Below are 14,053 nucleotides of genomic sequence, written 5' to 3' on the forward strand. Positions count from 1 at the left end.
TAGATAACAAAATATCTAAATAAGTGGCATTTATTATTAAAGAAAGATAGCATGAACACACTTTTCAAGCAAAACAGTTTGAAGTTAATGTTGTGAATTACACTTGTGGTTGCTCTGCTAGGACAGATTTCAGAAAATGTTATGAATTTATTTATATAAAAAATATTTCTAGGAAAAACTCTAGCATCATTTATTTGCACACTTTAATATTTTGTTATTTAATGCAATGACATTCAGATATGTGTGCCTTAAGTGTTCAAATATATTTATGTGACATATTATCATTTTGAAAAGAATGATACTTTTAAAGACCTCTAGAAATCCTGAAATATCCACTGGTTTATCACTTGGAATAAGTATAATTTATGTGTTTATATAGTATATACTGTATATGATAACATTTTACAATAAGGTTCCATTTGTTAACGTTCGTTAACATCATTAGTTAACATGAACTAACAATGAACAATACTTGTACAGCATTTGTTAATCTTTGTTAATGCTCATTTTCACATAGGGCTCTATTTTCGTGAGTGCACAAAGTGCAGCGCAATGCGCTATGACTGTGCACAACATCTTATCTAATTTTTGTGAGAGTGCTAATTCTAAGTGCTATTTTCGCACCAGCGCAAAGCGCAAGTGGCCGTGGGTGGGAGTGTTTGTGTTACTGTGGGTGTAGGCATGCAAACTGTGGGTGTATTGTATGTAAATGAAGTGCCACAAAGCACAATTTGCTATTTTTCTAAGAATTTGGTTGTTGAATTTAGACGTTTCAATACCACCTCTTAACTCGGCGCAAAGTCCAAATTCTGTTCCTGCATTTGCAGTTTGGAGATTTCACCAGCAGGTGGTAATAAAGTTCATGTCCAAATTCTGAAAGTACAGAACATCAAAAAATGTCCTTGATGATCGCTGTTGAAGCTGTTTTTTAAAACAAAAAATTATGAAATTTGTGTTAAACTTTCTAGAGGTCATGGTTTATTTTTATTATTATTATTATTATTATTATTATTATTATTATTGTTGTTGTTGTGTTTATATGGATTAGTATTCTTGTATATTTACAATTGTATTTATGATTTCATTTTGACTAGTCATTTTCCACCTGTCGTAAAGTGATTTTTAAGTCACTGCAAAAGGGGTTGGTGGAAGAAGTTGGAGAGAGTAAAATGTTTGGATTTAGTATGATTTTTTGACCACTTCGTTATTTTGATTATATGTTCGTTTTGTTTGAAGTGTAATTTGAATTTAGAAATACTGTTTTGTTTCAATACATGAATATAATTTTTTTAAATCAATGTCGACCGGTAGAAATGAAGTGCGTGCCGATACAATCACTGTTTACTAGCCATAATTTGTGTGTCTGTAGATTAAAATGATTAATAATACTTAAATTCTCTGTAATTTAACGGAACCTACATTCATATGAACCACATTTTCTGTGTGTATAAAAGGAGCTTGTCCCATTTAACAAGGATGCAGTAAATGCGCAAAATAATGTAAATCCATATTTCTATTCTTCTAACTCATTGCATACAGTCTATTTACACTACCAACTTCTTATTAATGTACTGTCTTTGTTTATATTGCTGGTGCTGGACAGGGAATGGACTATAATAGGACTGAGACAGTTCCAGAGAAGAACCTCAGAAGAACCCGATTAGCGCCTTGTGTGTGCAATTTCGCCAAACCCATTTGCGCCTAGACTTAGCGCACATTGGTGCTAAAATACCAAAACTTCATGGCCATGCCCATTGACTTTGCGCTTAAGACATTACATTGCGCTTATCGCTCATGCTCTTGAAATAGGGCCCATTAAGTAACACATTTTTAAAATCAAAAGTTGTATATGTTATATTAGTTAATCCACTATGAACTAACATGAACTAACAATGAACAATTGTATTTTTATTAACTAGCATTAACCAAGATTAATAAATGCTGCAAAATGTTGGTAATTGTTAGTTTATGATACATAATGCATTAACTGATGTTAACGAATTTTGTTAGTATATAAAAATACAGTGTAGAGCATCCGGAAAATATTCACAGCGCTTCACTTTTTCCACATTTTGTTATGTTACAGCCTTGTTCCAAAATGGATTAAATTCATTATTTTCCTCAAAATTCTACAAACAATACCCCATAATGACAACATGAAAGAAGTTTGTTTGAAATCTTTGCAAATGTATTAAAAATAAAAAAACGAATAAAGAAAATCACATGTACGTAAGTATTCACAGCCTTTGCTCAATACTTTGTTGAAGCACCTTTGGCACCAATTACAGCCTCAAGTCTTTTTGAGTATGATGCTACAAGCTTGGCACACCTATTTTTGGGCAGTTTCTCCCATTCTTCTTTGCAGGACCTCTCAAGCTCCATCAGGTTGGATGGGGAGCATCGGTGCACAGCCATTTTCAGATCTCTCCAGAGATGTTCAATTAGGTTCAAGTCTGGGCTCCGACTGGGCCACTCAAGGACATTCACAGAGTTGTCCCATAGCCACTCCTTTGTTATCTTGGCTGTGTGCTTAGGGTCGTTGTCCTGTTGGAAGATGAACCTTCGCCCCAGTCTGAGGTCCAGAGCGCTTTGGAGCAGGTTTCCATCAAGGATGTCTCTGTACATTGCTGCATTCATCTTTCCCTCGATCCTGACTAGTCTCCCAGTTCCTGCCGCTGAAAAACATCCCCACAGCATGATGCTGCCACCACCATGCTTCACTGTAGGGATGGTATTGGCCAGGTGATGACCAGGCATTTCCTCCAGGCATGACACTTGCCATTCAGGCCAAAGAGTTCAATATTTGTTTCTCATGGTCTGAGAGTCCTTCAGGTGCCTTTTGGCAAACTCCAGGCAGGCTGTCATGTGCCTTTTACTGAGGAGTGGCTTCCGTCTGGCCACTCTACCATACAGGCCTGATTGGTGGAGTGCTGCAGAGATGGTTGTTCTTCTGGAAGGTTCTCCTCTCTCCATAGAGAAACGCTGGAGCTCTGTCAGAGTGACCATCGGGTTCTTGGTCACCTCCCTGACTAAGGCCCTTCTCCCCCGATCGCTCAGTTTGGCCGGGCGGCCAGCTCTAGGAAGAGTCCTGGTGGTTCCAAACTTCTTCTATTTATGGATGATGGAGGCCACTGTGCTCATTGTGACCTTCAATGCTGCAGAAATTTTTCTGTACCCTTCCCCAGATCTGTGCCTCGATACAATCCTGTCTCGGAGGTCTACAGACAATTCATTGGACTTCATGGCTTGGTTTGTGCTCTGACATGCACTGTTAACTGTGGGACCTTATATAGACATGTGCCTTTCCAAATAATGTCCAATCAACTGAATTTACCACATGTGGACTCCAGTCAAGTTGTAGAAACATCTCAAGGATGATCAGTGGAAACGGGATGCACCTGAGCTCAATTTTGAGTGTCATGGCAAAGGCTGTGAATACTTATGTACCTGTGATTTTTTTGTTTTTTATTTTTAATACATTTGCAAAGATTTCAAACAAACTTTTTTCACGTTGTCATTATGGGGTATTGTTTGTAGAATTTTGAGGAAAATAATGAATTTAATCCATTTTGGAATAAGGCTGTAACATAACAAAATGTGGAAAAGTGAAGCGCTGTGAATACTTTCCGGATGCACTGTATATGAAAAATCTTACGTATGCACAGGGCAGAGTGGAGTGTGTGTCTCTTGATGGTGAGCCAGGGGTTTTACTGGGAGAGACCATTTGCCACATCAGTAGCCCCATCCTCAAAGCCAATGCTCAGGTGAGCGAAAACACCCATGGCACAAACATTTATGTACACACACTTATTTACTCAGTAATTTACACTTAAATTAAATGCAATTAGACTTACGAAAGTGTTTTCAATAAAATAAAATCTTTTTTTTCTCTGTATGTTTTCTCTCTCTCTCTCTCTCTCTCTCTCTCTCTCTCTCTCTCATTCTGGGTTTTTCCCAATTATAGGTGGTGTTTGAGATTACGTACAGTATAAATAAAGAAAGCATGTTTGGACAAAATGTGACATTTAGTGCTGCGGTCAAAAGGTATTGCATCTTTTTTTTTTTTTTTTTTTTTTTGCTTGAATAGGCCAAAGTTTTTTTATACCACAATCACCAGTAGTTGTTTGAGAGCAAGTGTACAAATGCAGCCTTTGAATTACAGCTCTAGAAGACTGCTCACATATCAGAAAGTGATAAATGTAACAACTATACAAAACCCTTCGTCACTTACAGTGGGAATGACATACACTCTGGAAACAGTGAATTATCCAAAGAGAAAACCATTGGAGTCAAATATGCCATCTATATTGCCTTGATAAGGTCAGTGATCTGCACCTTTATTACTTTTCTGTACCAACATTTTGTTCATCCTGACTACTGCAATTCTTTGTCTTTGTTTTACATCATAAGGCATGACAATTCCAGCATCCACATTAATTTTACTGCAGGAAAAAAGGATCTTCAGAGACCAGTGCAACAAATATTAAAGGTACTGGTTCATTGCAGTATCTTGTAATATCTTCTAAAAAGATTTAATTTCATTTAGCACATTAAAATTATTTCAAGAGGACAAATTATATTGTAACAACATTTCATGTAATTAACTTTATATCTCGCTTTATACCCTTCTGTCTTTTAGGTTGAAAATGACCTTAGAGAATTAACTTTCAAAGTTTTCATCAGAGTGCCAGTGAAACTGGGTGATATTGACATCTGGACAAATACAAATTTACAAGTACATCAGTCTCCTTGTTTCTTGTCTTAGAGGCTATATTTAAATTCTTTAAATTATTGCCCTATTGCATACAGTATCTGTGCCAAGTGGTAAAAAACCAACCATCCAACCATCACCCACTATTGTTAAGTGATTAAGATTAAAAATGTCTCAAAAGGAAATCCTAACTTTTTGTTTTACACTGTGGTAAAATGTATAGTACCTTTAAAGCCAGTTGCTTCAAATGTGTTAATAAAACTGGAACTATAGCAGATTTTGTTTTTTACAGATTTTAGGCTGCAAGAAGAATATGTTGGAGCAACCTGTAATCACCAATTTTATGGAAGTTATTAAAAATCAACGTGTGGTGGTGAGTCCATAATAAAATAAAAAATAAAATAAATAATATATATATATATATAAAACCCTAACCCTTGCTTTTACATGTACTGTACTGTTTAATTTCCTATTATTCATATTATGTGCTATTGTATTGTAAAACATATGTTACAGGGATAGTTCATCCGAAAATAAGAAAATGTCATCATTTACTCACCCTCAAGGTGTTTCTAACCCTGACTTTATGAGAAGTACTGTATGACCGTATGAGAATGAGAATGTTAGTCTCTGTCGTCATTCACTTTCATTGCATTTTTTTTCTTTTTTTTTCAAACAATGAAAGTGAATGGTGACTAAAACTACCATTCTGCCTAACATCTTGTGTGGTCCATGGAGAAAGGAAAGTCATACAGGTTTGTTACAATGTAAGGGTCAGTAATGAGATTTTCATTTTTTGATGAACTATTCCTTTTGATCCCTCTTTCAGAACTGCTCTGTTGCAGTGTGTGCAGTGTTCAGTTGTGATGTTAATCTCTTAAAAAATGAAAGGAAACTCTATTATATATCTGAAAATGTGAGCTCTGGATGGATTGAGCAGGTAAATTAATTTTAATAGATAAAAACAGTAGTTTAACTGTTTTTTTAAAAATATGCTTAATTCATCTTTATCATGTTCATGATTTTTGTATCTTAGACTGGGCTCAGAGCTGCTATTTTTCAGTTGGTCAGTACAGCATCTCTGGATTATGACAAGAGCAAATATGCTTTCTTCTCCACTGATTCTCAACACACTGCTCCAACTGTCAAGGTAATTTTGTGATGGTTCATGTCACAGTTTAATGAACCATGGCTTTTAACAGATATTATTCAGCTTGACAACTGTTGCTAATAAACTTTTCTGACTTGCAAGCCACAAGACATTAAAGCCATTTGCAGATACAGTAATATGTCTGTCCTGATAGACTGGTTGAATATAAAAACCATTGCCCCCCTTAAACTCTCTGGATCCTCCAGTTAGTCCAGTGGGAAGGAGTGAGTAATAAGTTTATGCTTAAAATGTAAAAGTCCCTGGATACATGGTCAAATGTGTTACTGTATGCAAGCTTAGAATCTGAACTTTTCAAAGAACTACTGTACATCATGTTTGTCTTACATAAAATAACAAGATAAGACCTGAAAACCTAAGCATCAAAACTGAGTGCAACCCTAAGGTAATAATGTAGAAATGTGAATATGACTGATCTCTCCCGCTGATTAGTCAACTCAGCGCCAGGCGTGCATCATTACGGTCCAGCCACGCCCCCCTCCTCGTCACATCATGTGTCAAATAAAAGATCTATTTCTCAGGAATGTAGTTATGCAGTATAAGCCACAAGTAGCCAAAAACTCTTTTCAGTTGTTGCCTGTTATCTCAGGCTGTTTTTGTCAAAATAAGCCACATTTCTACATGTTTGGCTTGCTTGGGTAAATAATCCAATGTTATGTCTCAGCTGTCCAGAACAAAATATGCAGTCCAAAGTATATTCTCGATTGCCAATAATGAAATATTATACATCACAAAGCTGAGGATCTCAGGTTTCCAACGGCACCTAGGCTAAGCTTCTAGTCCACTCAAAAACCGAGATATTCAACAAAAGAGTGGGAAAGGTGCATGTATGAGATCACAAAATAAACTGAATGCCTAAGGACGAGCACATGGCGAGTGCTTAGCTGCATTAGAGCACCACCTGCATTTCAGATCTGTTTATTGTGATAGAAGATGATAGAGAAAAAAGTTTTTGACCTAGTACTTTCTGCCATCTAATGGAATGAGATGACACTTTTTGTGGGGACATGAAGCAAACAGAGCCTGTATATATATATACAATATTATTTATGATATAGTCCACTTGTAATGTATGCTGGAACTGCTGACATGAAGATGAAGAACCCAAGTGCAGTTTATTTAGAGACCGTGAAAACCTTTAACCCTGACTACAAACATGAAGCAATCATAACATGAAACTTGCCATGGTCTAGTCTGGTTATAGTCTTGACAAACACATACGATAACATCCAATACTCGACCAATAGACAATGCAAACATGAGGGCTTAAATACAAGACATGGGAGAACATAAATCAATGAACAAACAGAACTGATAACAAGATAATTAAACAATAAACCAATGAAAACATGACACATGAACATGGAGGGAAAACAGAAATCACATGTCATGAAACAGAAACTAGAATTTCAAAATAAGACATGAATCAACAGAATACACCGGACATATCCCCCCCACTAAGGGGTGGCTCCTGACACCCAAACACAAACAAAACACGTAATACATGACATAATTCAAAGTTCTGTATGGAGCCGGGGGGGGGGTGTCTTGAGGTGTGGGGCGTGGTGAGAAAGGGCGAGGGGCATGGGACCAGGGGAAAGTCCGTGAGAGGTGAAGCCATGAGGCTCGAGGGGCGGAGCCATGGAACGTGGTGCCCGGAGAGTAGCCGAAGACTCGAAGGGCCAGGGTGGAGCCGATGGCAGGGAGGACCAAGGCGGTGCTAGAGGCTCGAAGGAGCAAGGCAGAGCTGAGGGATCAAAAGACTGAGGTGGAGCCGGTGGGACTGAGGACCAAGGTGGAGCCATAGGGAAGGAGGTCCCCGGTGAAGCTGACAGATCAGAGGGACGAGGCGCAGCCAGAGGATCGGAGAGCCAAAGCGGAGCCAGGTGACCGACAGACCAAGGAGGAGCCAGAGGGACGAGGGACCCCGGCACAGCCGACAGGCTGAAGGACCATAGTGGAGCCGAGGGAACGCCGAGCTGAGGCAATGTCGAGAGACCGACAGGCCAAAGCGAAGTCCAGGGCTCAGAGGGTCCAGGTGGGATCGGAGGGCCGAAAGTTCCCCTTGCCTGCTCAGGAGAACTAAAGGTGGGTATAATGGTGGGAACCATCTCCAGGTCCCACTGCTCAGGTGTCACTGTGACGTGGCATGGAGCAGGCTGAGGCGTCGCTGTGACGTGGCATGGAGCAGGCTGAGGCGGCGGCCATGTCGTGGAACTCTGGCTCGGCATCAGCCTCCCCCACAGTGAACGGGGAACCGATGAATCGAAGGGTGAGGTCGATATATTGAGCCAGGCTGAGGGAACTGTGATCACCAGGCAACAAAAAAGAAATGGACTCATTTAGTCCAAATCTAAAACAACCCTTGAGGGCAACCTCATTAAAGTCTACCTGGCTGGCTAGACCGCAGAAGTCCTCAACATAGTCCTCCAGAGGACGATTCCCCTGACGTAAGCGCAGAAGTAAAACTGCTGGGTCCATGGGGGGGGTCGAGTATTTTGTAACATATGCTTGAACTGCTGACAGTGATGACGATGACAACGACGTGAAGATGAAGAACCCAAGTGCAGTTTATTTAGAGACCGTGAAAACCTTTAACCCTGACTACAAACATGAAGCAATCATAACATGAGACTTGACTCGACTCGACTCGACTCGACTCGACTCGACTCGACTCGACTCGACTCGACAAACACACATGATAACATCCAATACTCAACCAATAGACAATGCAAACATGAGGGCTTAAATACAAGACATGGGAGAACATAAACCAATGAACAAACAGAACTGATAACAAGATAATTAAACAATAAACCAATGAAAACATGACACATGAACATGGAGGGAAAAGAGAAATCACATGACTAGGGAAACAGGAACACATGACATGAAACAGGAACTAGAATTTCAAAATAAAAGACATGAATCAACAGAGTACACCTGACACCACTATATGTGAGTAAGGTGAGCATTAAAATTTTGGTGTGAAAATTGCAGGCGCCAGCCAAAATATGCAGCAGAGCACAAGGGGTTAAAACTGACTTGTGCAATTATTTCAATACTGAAATACATTCTGCTATGCCAGTTTAATGTTAAGAGACAACAATAAGTAAGCTATTCGTAAGCTGACTTCCTATAGACTGTAAACTCTGTTGATCTGTGGATCTTCAAAACATTTATATTTGTTTAAGCAGTCTGCAGAAGGAGACCTGCAATACCTGTAGGGAGCAATCCATTTGCATTCCCATTAATCTCAATGCCAGTTGCTCCACTGGCATGTGACCCCAGTAAGTGTGCAGCCTGCTTCCTTCCATCTTTGCACATGAGCACTCAGTTCTGTATACATGTTTTTAAGCCAATCGCCTCAGCCATAAACATCTATTGACTAATCACTCTAAAGCTGCAGGGAAATGACATCCTGACATGCTGACAAGGCTGACTGGCTGATAATACCACAAGAACACGTGCAATAACAAACCACTCACTGGCGACTAACAAACAGTGTTAGGGCAATCTTAAGGGGATGGCAGGAGTGTTTGGGGAACCTGTTTGGAAACAATTAAATTCAGTCTGCCACTAGTAGCACAGAAATTACACTCTACATTACACTCTACACTTTTAAGATCCTGCCTTTTCATTTACATTATTTGTTTAATGTCGTCACGCTTACAACATGCAGAATTATATAAGGACAAACTTAGCTGCTGAGAATTCCTGTATCATTGGATCGCAGCACTTCAGCATTTCAGCAGGGCAGTTTCTTTGTTTACAGATGATGAGGTTAGGCATTTATAGAGAATATACAGGTGCATCTCAATAAATTAGAATGTCGTGGAAAAGTTCATTTATTTCAGTAATTCAACTCAAATTGTGAAACTCGTGTATTAAATAAATTCAATGCACACAGACTGAAGTAGTTTAAATCTTTGGTTCTTTTAATTGTGATGATTTTGGCTCACATTTAACAAAAACCCACCAATTCACTATCTCAAAAAATTAGAATACATCATAAGACCAATAAAAAAAACATTTTTAGTGAATTGTTGGCCTTCTGGAAAGTATGTTCATTTACTGTATATGTACTCAATACTTGGTAGGGGCTCCTTTTGCTTTAATTACTGCCTCAATTTGGCGTGGCATGGAGGTGATCAGTTTGTGGCACTGCTGAGGTGGTATGGAAGCCCAGGTTTCTTTGACAGTGGCCTTCAGCTCATCTGCATTTTTTGGTCTCTTGTTTCTCATTTTCCTCTTGACAATACCCCATAGATTCTCTATGGGGTTCAGGTCTGGTGAGTTTGCTGGCCAGTCAAGCACACCAACACCATGGTCATTTAACCAACTTTTGGTGCTTTTGGCAGTGTGGGCAGGTGCCAAATCCTGCTGGAAAATGAAATCAGCATCTTTAAAAAGCTGGTCAGCAGAAGGAAGCATGAAGTGCTCCAAAATTTCTTGGTAAACGGGTGCAGTGACTTTGGTTTTCAAAAAACACAATGGACCAACACCAGCAGATGACATTGCACCCCAAATCATCACAAACTGTGGAAACTTAACACTGGACTTCAAGCAACTTGGGCTATGAGCTTCTCCACCCTTCCTCCAGACTCTAGGACCTTGGTTTCCAAATGAAATACAAAACTTGCTCTCATCTGAAAAGAGGACTTTGGACCACTGGGCAACAGTCCAGTTCTTCTTCTCCTTAGCCCAGGTAAGACGCCTCTGACGTTGTCTGTGGTTCAGGAGTGGCTTAACAAGAGGAATACGACAACTGTAGCCAAATTCCTTGACCCCAGCCTCAGTCCATTCCTTGTGAAGTTCACCCAAATTCTTGAATCGATTTTGCTTGACAATCATAAGGCTGCGGTTCTCTCGGTTGGTTGTGCATCTTTTTCTTCCACACTTTTTCCTTCCACTCAACTTTCTGTTAACATGCTTGGATACAGCACTCTGTGAACAGCCAGCTTCTTTGGCAATGAATGTTTGTGGCTTACCCTCCTTGTGAAGGGTGTCAATGATTGTCTTCTGGACAACTGTCAGATCAGCAGTCTTCCCCATGATTGTGTAGCCTAGTGAACCAAACTGAGAGACCATTTTGAAGGCTCAGGAAACCTTTGCAGGTGTTTTGAGTTGATTAGCTGATTGGCATGTCACCATATTCTAATTTGTTGAGATAGTGAATTGGTGGGTTTTTGTTAAATGTGAGCCAAAATCATCACAATTAAAAGAACCAAAGACTTAAACTACTTCAGTCTGTGTGCATTGAATTTATTTAATACACGAGTTTCACAATTTGAGTTGAATTACTGAAATAAATGAACTTTTCCACGACATTCTAATTTATTGAGATGCACCTGTATGTTCAATTTAAAAAGAAAGATGTATTTCGATTATGATGATTTTAAGGGTGAAATCAGCAGTGCCTTTTATTGTATTTTCTTTTTTCACCATGGTTGAAGACTCACCCATTCCTTCATTTCTGTAGATTAATACCCAAGTGGAGGTGTATGAGGAGGTGGATCTGACAAAAGAGATCATTGGTGGGGTAATAGGAGGACTGCTGCTACTGGCCCTCATCACAGTGGTCCTTTATAAGGTGTGTATATCACCAGCATAATATCATTTTTAATTAATCAACTCAACTATAATTTCAACTGCTACACAGTCAAAAATATACTTGCGTGTATCTACATTACTTAATGTTACTGTGTATTTTTTTTTTAATTACAAGGCTGGGTTCTTCAAAAGCCAATACAAGCAGATGCTGGAAGATGCAAATGGGGATGCAGGAGGGGAGCCAGTGACAGAACAATAATGTTTACATCTATAGATTTATTTCAAATTTAAGTCATAAGTTTTATAAAAAAAAAAATAAGGTCCTATATAAATTAAATTCGGTGAACAGTATGCTAGAATGCATCGATTTTAGAATGTAACATGAAATCTCTTTAACCACTCAAAGTAACATAATCATTGCACATGATTAGAAAATGTAGAAAATGTTACAAAAACTGTTACAAAACTGATAAAGAGTGTGAACTGTAACAGAAATATTGGACTGCTTATGCTAGGTTTGCCTACCTCTTTCTCAGCTTTTCAGTTTGTTTTCTTTTTTTTTTTTTTTTTTTTTGATTTCCAGGTAAAGGGCATTTTGAGGTCTGGGTGTATTTTGGGGAGGGAAAAAAAGGTTATTGGACTGGCCTCATACTCAGCATGCTAAACAGCTTCATTCAAATAATTCTGGTGGCCAGGCCATTGCGAATAGGGCAATAGGGTTAATAAAGATAGACGCACAGCTATTTAGTTGGAATAATTTGCCAGATCAACACGTCATTAACCTATTCCTAACCAAACTTATCTCCTACTGTTTAGACTTTAAACAGTGTTTAGCTTTTATGTGGTTAGTTCCGTTCTGAACAGCCATGAATGTGGCATTCACAAGCTGTAGGGCATAATAATGGAACGAGAGTGATATCGGGCACAGAAAATGTCTGCACAATGATCACATTTATTTAGTCAAAGTTTAATTTGTGATGAACTATTTTATAGAGAATGAACACATGTATAAAAAATATAAGCAATTTTATTGTTGCTAGTTTAATTAGCTATCACTATACATGTAACCAGGGGTTGTTAATCAAAAATTATCCATCATTTATAAAAAAAAACAAAATTTAAACTTTGATGGATGTTTCCAAATGCTGTCCATCATTTTGATAGATAAAAAAAAGAAAACCATTTAGTGCACCAGTTTTCTTTTTAACCATGTTTACGTGACTTAACACTCTCTCTTACTCTCTCGCTGTGTGTCTGTGTGCCTTGAACACACATTATCAGCTATTGTAGTAGAATACCTGTATTAACTGTGCTTCAGGTGTTCGTGCTTCTCATCTGTCACTGCATGTTGATATTAGGCACACTGAAAAAGTTCTGTGAAGTAGCCTATTGTGCATGTGTATGCACTTTTAAAATTGTCCGATCGGATGGTTATTTCCTTTTAAAGACGCACAAAACCCGGCAAAGTTTAAAAATCTTGTTTTAATGCAGTGGTTGATTGACAGATAGAACTTTCACCCTAGAACTTCTTGGTTTTATCAGATTTGCGCTTGAGAAGTAAAAAAAACAAAAACATCATACATATCCACTGTCATTTATATGCCATCATAATGGATGCTACACCGCTGGATGTAGTCCTAGTATTTATGAAACAAAAGCAAGAATGAAGGCTAAAGATGACAATGATGGAAAATGTCTGCCAAAGTGACAAATAAAAGATTTTATATCATTCATTCAATAAAGATCATTCATTCCCTAGTTGACCTTTTTTTCCATCCACAAGAAGTCACTGTGGCCTCCAAGCTTTACTCTGGAGCACTCTGAGCTTGAGTGCTATGTTTATTACCATATGATCAAATAAATAAATAAATGTGTAATTAGGAAAGAAATGTATAAATACTCATTTATGTCAGATTTAAACATTTATTTAATTATATCTAAGTACACTTTTCTCATTTCTTTTTTAATATTGTCACATTCCATCCTCCATACATTTAGAAGAATATTGATGTATTCTAATTTGTTTACTTCATGAAGAATTATTATCCATGTCCATTTTCACTAAATTATGTGCTGTGAATGGCTTAAGCGCTGTATATGGTTTGTTTACGTTCCTCTATTGTCTCTCTATATACTGTAATACTGTACGCTCTGTATTATGAGTAAAAGTTTGGTTACAATCATTCTGTGTGTTTTGAAAGATGATATCCACGCACACATTGAATAATGTCTCTTTTAATATTCTTTACACTCAGATATTGATAAAAAAAAAAAAAAAAAAAAGTAAAAAGAAAAATGAATTGCAATCACTCATTACATGGATGCGTTATAAACTCCTCTCCTCTATGAAAGTGTGATGTGATGTATTATGTCATTCTTAAAGAAACAGTACAATTTTAGCAATTGTTTAAACAAATTATTGGAAAAAATTACAGCTAATATTATTATAATATATGTCATTTCTTTACAGTATATTAAGTGATCGAATTAAGAATTTCTAAAGAGCTGAAATGTGATCATAGCAATGATAAGAAACAAAAAATATTTATATAAATCATTGTATATATTTCACATACTATAAATATAGCGTGTTAATTATCCTGGCTGGTTACTTCTTCAAT

At 37.9% G+C, this 14,053-nt stretch overlaps 1 protein-coding gene across 1 annotated transcript in view; it reads left to right on the forward strand.

Annotated features, from left to right (window-relative positions):
* LOC127422783 (integrin alpha-X-like) overlaps nucleotides 1–13,678 on the forward strand; it is a 50,030-nt gene extending 36,352 nt beyond the window's left edge. The window contains 10 exon segments of the mRNA XM_051666547.1: nucleotides 3,666–3,764; nucleotides 3,965–4,044; nucleotides 4,234–4,320; nucleotides 4,411–4,489; nucleotides 4,640–4,735; nucleotides 5,004–5,084; nucleotides 5,541–5,651; nucleotides 5,748–5,861; nucleotides 11,362–11,472; nucleotides 11,608–13,678. Of these exon segments, the coding sequence (XP_051522507.1) occupies nucleotides 3,666–3,764; nucleotides 3,965–4,044; nucleotides 4,234–4,320; nucleotides 4,411–4,489; nucleotides 4,640–4,735; nucleotides 5,004–5,084; nucleotides 5,541–5,651; nucleotides 5,748–5,861; nucleotides 11,362–11,472; nucleotides 11,608–11,691 (942 nt within the window). The 3' untranslated portion in view covers nucleotides 11,692–13,678.
* Nucleotides 13,679–14,053: the final 375 nt, after the last annotated feature.

The sequence above is a fragment of the Myxocyprinus asiaticus genome, chromosome 32 (assembly GCF_019703515.2).
Source record: "Myxocyprinus asiaticus isolate MX2 ecotype Aquarium Trade chromosome 32, UBuf_Myxa_2, whole genome shotgun sequence".
In the NCBI taxonomy this organism is placed as follows: domain Eukaryota; kingdom Metazoa; phylum Chordata; class Actinopteri; order Cypriniformes; family Catostomidae; genus Myxocyprinus; species Myxocyprinus asiaticus.